The sequence below is a fragment of the Simochromis diagramma genome, unplaced genomic scaffold, assembly GCF_900408965.1.
Source record: "Simochromis diagramma unplaced genomic scaffold, fSimDia1.1 OVJJ01000344.1, whole genome shotgun sequence".
Classification (NCBI taxonomy): Eukaryota; Metazoa; Chordata; class Actinopteri; order Cichliformes; family Cichlidae; genus Simochromis; species Simochromis diagramma.
In genome coordinates this window covers 10,348,835-10,363,216 of record NW_024387375.1, presented here as the reverse complement: position 1 = coordinate 10,363,216, position 14,382 = coordinate 10,348,835, and the positions used below count along the sequence as shown (strand labels likewise).

Genomic DNA, 14,382 nt, shown 5'->3' with positions numbered 1-14,382 from the left:
TACCTTTTTATGACCAATTTCCCTTTGCAACTACCCAAAACCTCAGACAACCGCTCACCAACCAGTTGGGGAATACAAATTTCTCCTTGCAACCAGCGGCTGCCATCAGGTTGCCAACCCTCTCTGAGCCTGTGTGACTGTAGTCAAAGTGATTGGGCAGCTTCAGATGAGGACCTCGCCCTCTAATTTCTTTTAGTATAATAAAAAAATTCTTCAATCTTTCTTTTTTTAGTCCATGGTCAAATAGAAAGAAAAAAAAACACCATTCCCCACCTGGTTCCAGACTCAATAAAAAATTACCCATTCTCAAGACAAAGAAAGACACTGGAAGCCACTTATCTGTAAAGTCAAATACATGCATTACATGCAGGTGACATACTCGTTTGCATATATATTTCATTCTAAAATATATTAAAAAGAAGATCTCAAACCCTCACCCTGTGAGTCAGACTGTGGATCTATGAATAATTTAGGGAATTACTTCTTAATACCCGACTCTTTGGAATATGTCGCATACTGCTTTGACATAAGGTTTTTGTTTTATCGGTTTGTGGGGATTTTTTTGTTTTTTTCCAGCTGTTATTGGTTCAGGCTGTCAGACCAGACCGGCTGCAGAGTGCCATGACTTGTTTTGCCTCTCAAACCCTGGGTAAGTGTTTCATATTACTACTGTGTGTTCTTTTCATATTTGCTGTGCACCTGAATATACATAAAAAATAGATTCCCAGTTAAAAACAACAAATTCACAGTGTCTTTCATCTTTAGTGATGCTTACAAGATTTCTTTTTTGCCCTAATTAGTCAGACCAAGATCATTAAAATAAATACACCAACACTCTTTATTCTCTTCTTATGCAAAATATAATGCAGATGTTGAAAGTAAACAAACCAAAATGTGACTGAAATGATAAACTGAAGCAAATTGAAATTTATTGCGATTTCTATGAATAATGAGATATAAGCATATGAAGATGTCCTCTTTTATTCCTTTCAGTAAAGTATTTTTCTGCTTTCACTCCACTATATAGAAAGGTGCTTTGTTTTTCAAGTGCACCTTCTGCTTTCACACTCTACTCAAACAAAATATTCTCAGACAAGGCTTTTATTCAGGACTTCTAAGCCGTATTTTCCCACTTGTCATCAATGGTGTGATTTTTATATTTTTTCACAATAGTCCTTCGCATCCTCTCTTTATTTGTCTTTCATCATTGCAAGAATGTCACTGTCCTTAAGTAAATGCCACACACACGCACACACGCTCGCACACAAATCGCTGTCTGTGCTCTTTTTTCCATCTCTCTCTCTCCTACTGACACAGACGCATCCAAAATAACTTTAGCTCTTGTTTTGCGCCATGTTTTCTAACACAAGGATAACCAATACATTAGTTTCAGACCAAAGAGTCAGCCAAAACAACCAAAACTATACTTGAATTCTCTGTTTGTGAAACCACGCAGTGAAAATATTGCACTTAAGCAGTGTGATCTCTGGGTACAGCTTTGCTCGCTCTTTGAGGAATTTACTAGATTGTTGAATTTAAGGTCAGAGTTATGCACTGTCCTTGTTATCTGTCAAAGTTTCCATTGATGACCCCCGTGTCAAGTCTGAAGCACTCGTCCCTGTAGTTTGCTTTCTTAACCACATATCTACAGTATCATAACAGAATGGCTGCTTGGTTGTGCAAATATTTCCAAGTCACCTTTGCACCGGTGCATTAAACTATCAAGGAATAGATGTGGACCCCTGTGGGTTTTCCATTTTCTGGCATTGTTGTTAGTTGCAGATAAAAATTTTACACTGACAATAAAATCATTTGAATTCATTTCATTTCGTTGTCAGTTCCATATGATCAGAATGCAGTGAATGTCAAACATTTCCAAAATAATTTCCTAACTGAAATGTATACTCATTTGCCACTTTGTTAGGTACATGTATTAAGCTCTAATCAGTCAATCATATGGCAGCAATTTGCATTTAGGCAAATTGCTGTATGATCACGACGACCTGCTGAAGTTTAAACTGGTCATCAAAATTGTGAGATCCAGGCCTTGAAGGTAGAGGTCAGACTTGAATGGCAAGACTGCTACAAGCTAAAGGAAACCAACAGTAATTCAGATGACCACTTGCTGCAACCAGGTTATGCAGTAGAACATCACTGAATGCATAACACATCAGTCCTTGATGCAGATGGACTAGAATAACAGAAGACCACACTGCGTACCACTCCTGTCAGCTAAGAACTGCAAACTGAGGCTGCAATTTGCACAGGATCCCTTAAATTGGACAGAAGAAGATTGGAAAGCCCTGCTGGTCTGAGCAGATTTGATTTCTGCTGCGTTATTCGGATGTAGGACCAGTAATCAACATGAAAGCATGGATGCATCCTGCCTTAAATCGGCAGGCTGGTGGTGTAATGGTGTGGGAAATATTTTCTTGGCAAACTTTGGGCCTCTTACTAATTGACTAATTGAGTATTGTTGCTGACCACAGCCATCCCTTTATGACCACATTGTTCCCATCTTCTCATGGTTTCTTTCAACAGCTCAAATAATCTCAAGCTGCTTTCTTTGAAATGTAGTGGAACGGCAGATTCTCATCATGGATGAGCAGCTGGCAAATCTGCAGCAACTATGTGACCAAATTCTCAAAAGAATGTTGTTAAATCTTTGCCATTAATAATGAAGGCAGTTCTGAAGGCAATACTTGCAAAGTGTACCTAATAAACGGTCCGGTGAGTGTATGTATTTTCCATCTCTCTGTCTTAGTGGTGTTATTTTCTGTTGTGGACTGAGCTTATTTCTCAAACACAAGTATCACATCTGTGTATCTATTTTTATACATAGGTAGACTTTTAAAAAAAATCACTATACAGAGATCATCTGCACAATCCTTACACGCGCAGTACCCCACTGATAACAGTGTACTGCGTGTACAATGGATGAGGTGGATAATAGTGCATATATATTTGAAAGAGCTTGAGCGACAGACAGATGAAAAAGAAACAGAAGAGAAGAAGATTTTGTGTCTATGTGTATGTGTTTTTGGCAGTAAATCAGTATGCTAATGAGGCATGGTCTGTAATCCTCTTACAGCTAATCTCACTCAATCCCTCCAGTCCAGGCCTGGGCACTGCTCTCACACACCCAGGCATGCCTGAGTGAATACAACAGACACACACACATAGAGACTCGGTGCTTGCTCATACAACTTCTCAAAACACACAAAACCTCTTTCACAATTTAGTGACTTTGACAGAAAGATAATAAAATTTTTATAGAAAGACTTGAATGCTCATAATGCCAAGGATTGTATGTGAGCACCGTTCTTTCACAGTCACTCAGTGTTTCCTCAACAGCACTGTTTGAACCACAGAGAGACCAGTACTGTCCTTTTCCAGGCTCATCTTAGCCCTGTTTTTTGATAGCATGTTGTAAAGGCCAAGGTGAACTTTGCTATTCAGACGGAGGATGCTGGTCTGCAGCATGAATACTGATTACCTGCGCACGTCAAAGGTAGTTGTGTATGTAATTGTGCAGGCCCACGTTCTGCCAATTCTCCCTTACTTTGCAGAGAGACATCACAAGCCATGTGGTCGGAGAACTGTTTTTCTTAGTGTTGCCATAGCGATGCGGCAAAAGGTCACTCGGCGATGTTCTCCACTAAGACCTTGTGTATGTGCATGCATGTGTACTTCAGTGCAGCAGATTGCATTTGGCAGCAGACACCAAAAGAATGTTCAGGATGGGGCAGCTGCGCCAACCAGAGAAGACAGCACTGTGCGTGTGTGTGTCTGTTTGTGTGCGCACGCTCGTGTCTGAAAGCAATATCTGCTGATACTTGCACAAAAAAACATCACAGAGGAATTTCTAACACAGCCACTCGTGCTCGGCGTGCCTGGATCGTTGCATGTGTGTCACTATTAACCCATATCTGATATGTGATTCAATATATTACAGCGGGATTAGAGCTTAAGTATTCTCAATAAGGGGTTGCACACCACACGCACACGCACACACTGATATAGTAAGAGCTTGGCTTCTCAACACCAGAGGGCTGACAAGGTGTTCTTCTCTGTGTGGTGAATTCTGCTGCATACCTAGTACTCAATATGCATAGCACATCACCCTCCTAAACTTTCTCTCTCTGTCTTTCATAGTGTCTTCCTCTTATTCCCCATCTCCCTTTCTCCATTACCTCCTTCTTTCCACTTTCCCTCATCCTTCCCTTTTTTCTTTTTTACCCCAGACTTCTCTTCACATCACCACCCCTTTAGGTGCTGTCTTCCCCTCCTTCTCTCTGTCTCCCTGTCTATCTCATCTATGTCTCCTTCTAACCCATCTGCCCTCACCAAATACCGCTTTGCTGCTATGTACTAGCATTTCCCTCTATTTCTTCTTTCCTGCTGTGTTCAGCCCTTGCTCTATGCATTGCTAGTATCCTCCCTGCACAATATATCCACTTACTCTGACTCTGAGTACCGTATCAAATTTGAACGTAATGTTGACACACATTTTACAGATCCTTTTTCTGACTCTTTTTGTCATCTTCCTACTCCCTTTTTCCTCCTCTGTGCAGCTATGAAAGAGCTCTCACCCCCTCCTCTGAATCTGCGGCGTCTCTACACCGAGACAATGGAATGGGAGCCAGTGTTGATCATCATCTCTCCAGGGGCAGACCCTTCCCAGGAGCTCGCAGAACTAGCAGCCGAAACTGTTGGCAGGGACAATTATCATGAGGTAGCGAATAACAGCATAAAATGGTAGAAGTCGCAGCAGATTATCAAGTGCAGGTGGATTTTTTTCTTAACATAACAGCAAGATCACAACTATAGAATCTAGCCCATTCAATTTAGTCTAGCCTGGAATCTAGTAATATACTACACACCTTAAAGGGGAAAACAGAAGGTGCTACAAAATGTCCTGTTGCTTAATAGTTGTTGACATATGTTTATTTGGCATATAAGTCTGAGAAAAGATGCTCTTACACAGCTGAAGTAATACAATGTGGTTATTATCACAATTTAAAAGCTGAAACTCAGTGATAATCTCACTTGAATCAGATATGTGCCTAACTTGTGAGTTATTACAGTGTAGTAATCAAGTTTCATACCAATTTCTCTGTTTCTCTCTCACCCCTCCATCTCTCCCCCCACTTCTCCTGCTCTCCCTCTCTGTGTAGATCTCCATGGGTCAGGGGCAGGCTGATGTAGCCTTAGCTACACTCAGAGAATGCTCCCGAAATGGAGACTGGCTTTGCCTGAAAAACCTTCACCTTGTCACCGCATGGCTTCCCCTCCTGGAAAAAGTGAGTACTCTGTCTCAGTGAGTTTTTGTCTGTGTTAGTGCCAGAGGATCAGCCGTTAGCTTTTATCTGTGTTCATGTGTCTGAGCGAGGTTTTTTTTGTATTTTGAACTATTTTTTGGGTTAATAATGGTTGAACAATAGAACCTGAAAAGGGGTCAGTTAGTTAGTCTGAATAGATTATTTATTCATGGATATGAACTTGTGTCAGTCAACAGCTGGACTTTATTAACTAGCTCTGCATTAATGTAAAATGATATTACATTACATCAACGTGTGTGTGTGTGTGTGTGTGTGTGTGTGTGTGTGTGTGTGGGGGGGGGGGGGGGGTTCACTCCAGCTTGTAAGTGTTTATCTGTAATGTTACAAAACTGCTACATACAAAAACAAAGCCAAGAACACATTCTGCTGGTTGCCCAAATTTCCATATCTAAAATTACCTTCTGTCCTTTGTCTACACATACACATTTTGTATTCTGCTATTCTGCCTGCCCACAATAGACTCTTTGGTGTTGTTTATGCCGCTGTGTTTCTACATTTGTCTCTCTGGACATTTACGTGTGTGTGTCTATGTGTATATGTGTTTGGATCTTGCTATAAGTATGTGTGGATTATCATGTTGTGATGTCTTGTATATTTTAATTTCAGGGAAGATGGGCTTTTATCTTACAATAAATAGGATTATTTTGTGTCTTGCAAATTTTTGGTTGTTTCTTTATTTTATTTTTTCCCGGGGTTCAGTTTCATTTTTTTGTTGCTGTAGCAGGCCGCATCTGTCAGATGCCAAAAAAAGGCGATAATGGGAAGCAAAGCCCAAAGCAGACAGTTTCAAAGTTTAGCTGGTTTATTGACTCAAGGAGAGAAGATGTCATTGCGGAGAGATCCAAATGACTGAGCAGGTTAGTCACTGGGAGAGGAGTAATTTGTAAGTCTGGGAATGATTGGTTTTAGTTATAGGAGGTTGGGCAGGCAGGCAGGTGAGTTGAGACATGGACTTCTTCAGTGAAGTTAAACAGACCTGCTCGATGGAAACAGGCGAGTTGCACTGAGTGGGGAGCCACTCTTTGGCCACTAGGGAAGTACTGAAAAGCAGGAAAACAAGAATATTACACTAGAAAATCTGCGAGAATGCAGGAGAGCCATAAAAAAGCCCGATTACCACTCTGAAGAGGCACACAACCTGGTGGAGTCTGAGTGCTGGAGCCTGTCCTTAAGTAGTGGTTGTTGATAACAGTGTCGAGCAACAGGTGACCAAACCGAAGAGTGGGAATCCGAGTCTCCTCCTGCCTAACCCAACGGGGACAGTGCAGGATGATAACGGTACCATATCGAGAGGAACCACTTCATGCTGTGATTACCCCCCGTGTCTGTGTTTGTTTGTGCATAGCCCTCACCTGTATATGTGTGCCTGTGTGCGTGCCTTGGAGATAGCCAAGAGATCCCACGTGTCAGCTCTGCGCCCCCCTCCCTGAGTGTGACTTAAACCATGGCTTATTACAGCTCTCCTCTACTTCTTCTCCTAATATTTCACTTTGCATTTATCTGCTTGTTTTTCTGTATTTGTTTCCAACTCTATACCCCAGCCATCTTCTCACCAGATTTTCACACCCCTCCCTAAATTTTACAAGTATAACTCTTTCTTTCCGTCTCTCCCTTTCTCTCGCTGTTTCATTGTTTCCCTCTTTGCGCAGCTACCGATGTAGTTGGGGCCTCAGCACTCGAGCTTGAAATGAAAAGCTGACGCAACGTGAGGAACGAGGGAGGCAAGGAGCGTAGGAAAGAATGGAGAAACTGAGGATGAAAATGGAAAAAAACAGGGAAAATGAACTGAACCGCAACATTCTAACAAGAGAGGGGGTGTGTTTTAGTATATGCTTCAGTTTCTGTAGCTTCGTCCTTTTGCTTACTGTTTCTCCCGCTCTATGTTTTCCAGCTTCTTTTTCTTGCCCATCTGTCTCTCTGGTGTTTCCTTTCTTCATTAAAGCAGTTGGCCATTTAAAGAGATGGAAATAGAGGTGGAGAGACTGCAGAGAAGAGTGGTCAGTGTTCATAATCGGAGTTGGCAGGGCAGATGTCCTCTCATTGCTGTCTACTCATATTCTTCCACTTGTGCTATTTTCTGTCTCATTTTTTACATCAGTCACTCCATCTGTCTACTTATGGATCCTTCCCTCACTCTTGCAATCAATTTGCTTCTGTCTGTATTATTCCAGTATGAGGAAACAATGACAAAATTTGATCCACACTTTTTATGATAAATCAGATACCGCCAGTGATGTGTTTCAGAATATCTGCTGTGATGTAATTAGTAACTGATCGAAATATGATATCTGTGTCTTTACAAGGATAATTCTTATCACTGGTGTGCTGATTCAGAGCCTATTTAGTTTATCTATTTGTGCATGAGTGGTTTGGCTTTCACGCTCTGGACAGTGTGGATATATTCCAACAAAGAGAGATTTTGATTTGTGAATACTAAAATAGATTTATGCTCTCTCTGGCGTCTTCCTGCTCCTGCTTTCTATCCACACATCTACACATTTTCTTTTCCTCGTTGTTTTCTTCTTGGTCGTACACCATCCTGCAACGCTATAATTTGTTCCAGTGGAATTCTGATTGACGACGCTTCAGACAGACATACGCGTAGACACACTTACGCAATACACACCCACATACAATGGGAGACATCAAGTATTTCTGCAAGGGACATCAGTTCTTGTGGTCTTTGATTTTTTTGGGGCTCATGTGAGCTGCCATGAGGATGACTTGAGCTCTAAATGATGCAGAAACACATTGATTACAGTTTGACTGTGTGTGTGTGTCTGTGCTTGTATGAGATCAGATGACACAAGACCCTAAGGTGCCAGCAGGCTATTTTTAACCATGAGTCTTTGAGAAAAATAGAAAGAGATGGGGAAGGAATGTAAAGGGGAGACGTGAAAGAAAGAAAGCTAGAAATTGAGAGAGTAATGGAGTCAGGAGAAAAAAAGATGCTGAAAGAAGAAAAAGAAAAGTGAATGTGAAGTGAAGTGAATGGGTTTGTCATTGTGGAGAATTTATCACAGTGCAATGATTCTAAAAGAGAAACAATTACATAAAAAGACAGACGGAAAACATGAAAGGATGAAATGTATTTACTTGAAGTATACTGCTCAAAAGACTAGTTTAATTAGTATAATTTCCCTACATGCAGCACCTTGCAAAAGTCTTGAGGCACCTCTAATTTCTTTATATTTTGCTAGGAAAATAAGTGCAGTGATTTCTTGAAATTTGCAAACATACAATATAAAAGGTCAGTATTTGGTATGACCACCTTTATTTTGTAACACAACTTGAACTATTTTAGGCAGGCTTTCTTGTAATTTCTTTAAGTAGTCTTCAGGAATAGTTCTCCAGGCTTCTTGAAGGACATTCAAAGCTCTTCTTTGGATGTTGGCTGCCTGTTGTTCTGCTCTGTCAAGATCATTCCATACTGCTTCAATAATCTTAAATTCTGAACTCTTGGGAGGCCAATCCGTGTGTGATAATGTACCAGTGTGTGTTTTTCTATCCAGCTACGATGCATCTCCAAGCTCCTGTGTCAGATCTTTGATTATTTTTTTTCATATTTCTTAAGGACATAACTTTCAGATCCTATCTGTGTGCTGTAGATGTAGATCTTTTAGGCCAACCATCACTTCTCTGGTCCTCTACTCCTCTCTTTTTATTTATTTATTAATCTTGGCACACCATACCAAACTGTTTAATGACACACAGCACACCAGGCTGGTATATGCCAAGTTTTCAGCTAATAGCTCTTTTGGAATCACAATGTTTATACAAAAATACAATTTTATGCCTGTCAAACTGTGTTTTAGGCACTTTTCAAATATTCAGCCAAAGAAATTGAAAGTAATGAGTTTTTTCAACAACGTTTTTTGCCTAAAGATACAATTTAACATTGGTTCTGTGATAAGTTATTTTTTGCATAGACACAACACTGGTGCATTTCTTGAGTTAGGTGCCTTGTTTAGACTCTTGCACTCGTTTCATCATGTCAACCACTGAGTAAGGTTTATAGTTTGAAATATTTAAGATTTGCACAGATATGTGGGTTGGGAAGCAGTGGTGCTGGATGCATGTCATAAAACTCAGATTTCAGCTATGATTTATTGGTATATATATTAATCTATTTAATGTGCACACTCTTTTTCCTCTATAGGAGCTAAATGTGCTACGGCCCAAAGCAGGCTTCCGTCTTTGGCTGACAGCAGAAGTTCACCCCAGATTTCCCCCCATTCTGCTGCAGTCCAGCCTTAAGATCACTTATGAGGTATACACACACGCACACAAATACACATCCAATACCATAAGTTTGGTGTTTTAACTCACTGCACAAATTAGAGCTGTTCCAACACATTTTTGCAGGCATTCTGTACACATGCTTACATATCCTTATACTTAACTACCACTTTTTATACAGTATCTCAAATCATCCTCGGATGTGGGTGTCTGTAAACAGAATTTATCTATATGTATCTCCCCTACTCCATATAATACGCCAGGAGATACAGAAGCCTGCAGTTTGTGTGTTAGTGACGCTGCTTTAGTGCTCTGTGTGTTTCTGATTCGAGTTGTGCTCATGGGGTTAGCTGCTTCAGCAGCCAAGCATGCTGCATGAACTTCCTGTCTGTTTCCCTATTTTCATCTTTTCTTTTTCTTCACAGCAAAATCTGTTAGTTTACATGTGTTTATACACATTATAACACAGTCTGGCTTACTGCAATACAAAATGTCTCAGCTCCAGGATAAGTGTTAACATTAATATCTGAAGCTATAAACTGATATATGTATGTAATATTTATTTAAATGGGTATGTGCAGAGGAGAACTGGTTGATTTGTTCTACACCTAAACAAATATATCTAATCTACTGATTTGGTAACTTATCCAGTACATTGATCAACTTTGGCAAATTTTGTGTACGCCTTACTGGCAGTGTGCATTGTGAAACCCCCCAGATGGTGTACAAGATCTTCAGCTAAGCTGTTTATGTTTGAACAAAGTCAATGTATACTGATTGGTTTTAACTCAAATGGGCCATATTGTTGGCAGAGGAATGAAATGTTCAGAGAACTGTTTAGAGGAACAATATGTGTTGGATCATGTGGCAGATGCTTCAGCTAAATTATACCAAAACATTTATATCATTTATATTCAGTAGTTATGTGCACATGTAGTAGTTCTGTGTATAGTCTAGTCTGTTCTTGCAAGAGTCCCAAAGTACTCTGTGTCAAGAAGCTTCTGTTCCAGTCCTTCCTGTGGTTAATTATATGTTCAACACTGTCGAACTAAAGAATTATTTTTATATTTAATTTAGCTCTTCCTTTTTTTAATAAGTCAGTTGATGGGCTACAAATAACTTACCTTACAGTTAATCAGTGCAGAAAGGATTTTCAGCCTTCCTGCTATGATTTTTTTTTTCAGTGTCTCGCAGTTGTCAGACATTGCCAGATTTTTGCTACGGTCATAAGTATTTTTTGTATGAATGCATTTGTTCAAAATATTTATGTGTTTGGAGCTTAGAATGTTTTTTTTTATGTTTGCAATTTTAGCTTTGAATTTACATGTGAATAATGTGCAGGATTAACACCTTTCACACTTTCACTTTTCCTCCTCCAACATCTTTCTTTCACAATTCCAGGATCCTCCTGGATTAAAGAAGAATTTGCTGAGGACATATGAGTCCTGGACTCCAGAGCAGATCAGTAAAGGTTGTCTCTCGTCTCTGGAATTGATACCTCAGAGTAGAATATACATCTCTGAACTCATCATGTGTCAGCCTTTTGAGATAGCTGACAAGTAGACCTGATGCTTATATTATAAATAATCTGTCTTGTAAGATGACAGTTCACTTTCTTTGATTATAATATTGTGTTCTTGCACTAGTATAATCACTGTTTGTGATATCACTGCCTATTAGCTTTAGCAGCTTGTCATGTGAACCAGAATCACAGCTTCTGTGTTGTGACGTCGTGACTGATTGTGTGCAGGAGGTATTCTGGCCAGAGCCCAGTCTCTTTTCTGTCTGGGTTGGTTCCATGCTGTCTGTCAAGAGAGACGAAACTACATCCCACAGGTAAAATACTTAAACAAATAACGTAATCATAGTTCTTAGTGCTTAATCGTCATGTGAGTGAGTACTCCAACCTTGTCATTGTTACTACGCACACAGCACATTTTCAAATTCCAAATCATTTGAAAATGATTTGTCCCTCTGATGAGAGAGGGTGTCTAACCCATTTAATCAAGGCGTACAAAATGATTAGGCAACTTTAAAGAGGCTCTTCTGTTCAGAACTGAATAAGAACTGAAACATCTAAACAAACTTGAAGAAGTTGAGTTACCTTCTTTTTTTCAAGCTTTTAAGGACTACCATTACCTGGATGACTGAGAACCTACTCAGACACTGGACAATTAAAAATATTTGTTGTGAATAGTCAACATGGTTCCAAACTATATAAAATATAATTAACCTGATAGATGGGCCTGTAGCCGGATTAACGATTGATAAAGGATGTCACATTAGAGGGGTGGTGAAAGGTTGCTGCTATGAGTTTCTAAAACTTAGGATGACCAAAATTCATTCCCAGACCTATCAGTATCTGGAAAATACCTTTTTCAAATAGTGGTTTAAGATTAAGCCCAGTATTCAAGGAAGGCATGAAATGATGGTTAATTTAAGACAGACTTCAAACAACAAGAAATACGAAATATGTTAATTACAAATTATAAAAGAGAAAAAAAGAAATGCAACATAGCAATAAAAATAATCTTTGAACACATTTTTATGTAGAAATGTTTTTCAAGAAGGGATTTAAAGCAAGTCACTGACTCTGCAAGCTTTATCTCTGCAGGCAGGTGGTTCCAAAGATGAAGGGTCACCTTTAGATTAAATCCTTGACTTTGGGACAGCCAGAAGGTACCCACCTGAGGGTCCAAGGCTCCAAACCAGCTTATATTGAATCAGCATCATTGCTGTGTAGTTTTTGGGCACAATAAATCAGTAAAATCTTGAAATCAATTGTAAAACATACAGAGATGCCATCTGTGGGACAAGGATTTTACATTAGATTCCAAAATGCATGTTTAGTGGGTTTGTAGTATTGAAGAGTATACAGTGGGAGAAATAACTACATGATTCCCTGCTGAATTTGTAGGTTTGAACATGAATGAACATTTAAAAATTGTAAACCTGAAATTAATGTGAAATAAAAACCTACAAAAACAAAAGAAATAAACAGAAAAAAGCATGACAGCACTGTTGGGCAAACACACAAACTGAGTCTCTGTGTGTGTGTGGGTGTGTGCATGGCTGTGTGCATGTACCCATGCATGTGTAAATGTTTACATCCAGCCAATATAAGCCTTTGTAGTAACCCAGTCTGCTGGCCAACACACTGAGTTTGGTCAATAAAACCCACACTGGTGAAGCACCTGATGCTTGTCAATGTGTGTGCTATTTCTAATATAAAAGACAGTGAAGTATGGAATACTTTTGATGTTGGTGGCCAGTCTAAAGGAAATTAAATTGTCTCAACTGTGTCTTGACTCATGGCACGTAGTGGAAGTAGAGCTTTTTTAGTCCATGCGAGTTCAGAATGTGTAATGTATATAAAAGCATTTAAGCAGTATTGAAGTAGGAACACGTGCTGGATTTGAGTCCTTTGAGGTGCTCTTGGAAATGGTGATCCAGGCTCCCAAAAGAAATCCAGATAAAGGCTGGAAAGCACAAATGCCCAAACTTGAGATTTTTAGGTTAAAAACGACCATGGCATGAGAATAAAGGCATTTGATATGTTATTTAAAAGCAAGTGCTTAGAGGTATTTATCAGTATTTTATTGTTTAATTTCTGTAATCACCACTTCTATAGATAAAATCTGGCTGTTTATGTTCTCAGTTTCGGGCATTGATGTATTGAGGTCATTCCATATCACTTCATCAAATCCCTCCAAATGACGATCTCTGATTTGCCTGAAAACATCTTAAGGAAAGATACACTTATAAATGATAATTATACAAAATTTCAGAGCCTCAGGCCAAAAAATAGGAAAATGAGAGAGAATGCCATGCCAAATTTTGGATGTAATATTAATAGAAACTTGCATTTTGTAAAAACATTCTGGGAATGTCACACTGAAGATGGATGGAAGAATGTTTTATCTCATAATCAAGCTTTAATATCTGTTAAATAATTTACCTGATGTTGACTGTGTTTTTTTTAATGTTATGCACCTTGTCTATGAGAAGCTGTAAGTAAAAAAAAAAAAAAAAAAAAATCTGCCCACCCAGCCTACCCACAACAATCAGGTTTCCACAGGCCTTCAAATCTGCTGTCAGAGACTGGATATGGAAATATTCTGTAGACTTAAAGCATCCATCTTTATATGTTAACCTGAGACACTCCTGAGAGTCCATATTCATACAATCACGTGCCCTAAAATATTTGAAGGACCTAGCTCAAGGAGTTTTTTTTAGATATTAGAATTTTAAAATGCCAAAATCCCAAAACAGCTTTAAAACATGTGTAAAAACACCAATAACATTTTTTTAATCAACAACTCCAAAAATGTATTTAATTCTTGTTTTTATATTTCATGTATTAAATCAGAGTTGAAGGTTTAAAATGTCTGCATGATTGCAGAAATAACCCATAAAAGTAGCTTTCTTTAAGTGACAGTCTGACATTCACTGCTACCTCACACAGCTTCAAGTGTGCGGGGGAGAGAAAGTAAGCATGTTCTTGCTCTTTTCTTAATGCAGCATTGTGACTTTTGTACCCTTTTGACATGTACAGCTGAGTACAACATTATAAAAGAAAAAACCGAAGGTGTGTATTATTATGCTTGTTCCTTTCAAATCCTAACGAAACGAGATTCACTGGAAATCAGTCTTGGCTGATTCTTACCTTTCCTTGTTTCCTCGTGTGTCCTTATGAACCAATCAACTAAAAAAAAAGCTTCTTAACTTTAGAAGTGCTGGTTTGTTTGACATTAAGCGATCTGAGTACATTCTAATGAAATATAAAGATAAAAAGAGACTT

General features: G+C 39.1%; 1 protein-coding gene and 1 long non-coding RNA gene across 4 annotated transcripts in view; one reads left to right on the top strand and one right to left on the bottom strand.

Annotated features, from left to right (window-relative positions):
* Nucleotides 1-14,382, top strand: part of LOC120719480 (cytoplasmic dynein 2 heavy chain 1) — a 118,022-nt gene that overhangs the window by 77,292 nt on the left and 26,348 nt on the right. For all 3 annotated transcript variants that reach the window (XM_040008669.1, XM_040008668.1, XM_040008670.1), the window contains 6 exons: nucleotides 577-649; nucleotides 4,575-4,735; nucleotides 5,178-5,303; nucleotides 9,502-9,612; nucleotides 10,983-11,052; nucleotides 11,332-11,417. In XM_040008669.1, coding sequence (XP_039864603.1) covers nucleotides 577-649; nucleotides 4,575-4,735; nucleotides 5,178-5,303; nucleotides 9,502-9,612; nucleotides 10,983-11,052; nucleotides 11,332-11,417 — 627 coding nt within the window. The remainder of the gene's footprint in view (nucleotides 1-576; nucleotides 650-4,574; nucleotides 4,736-5,177; nucleotides 5,304-9,501; nucleotides 9,613-10,982; nucleotides 11,053-11,331; nucleotides 11,418-14,382) is intronic.
* Nucleotides 13,570-13,845, bottom strand: LOC120719482. Its single transcript, XR_005692703.1, has 2 exons — nucleotides 13,735-13,845; nucleotides 13,570-13,699 (listed from the first exon to the last, which is right to left on the bottom strand). It is a non-coding gene; the product is annotated as an uncharacterized LOC120719482 (long non-coding RNA).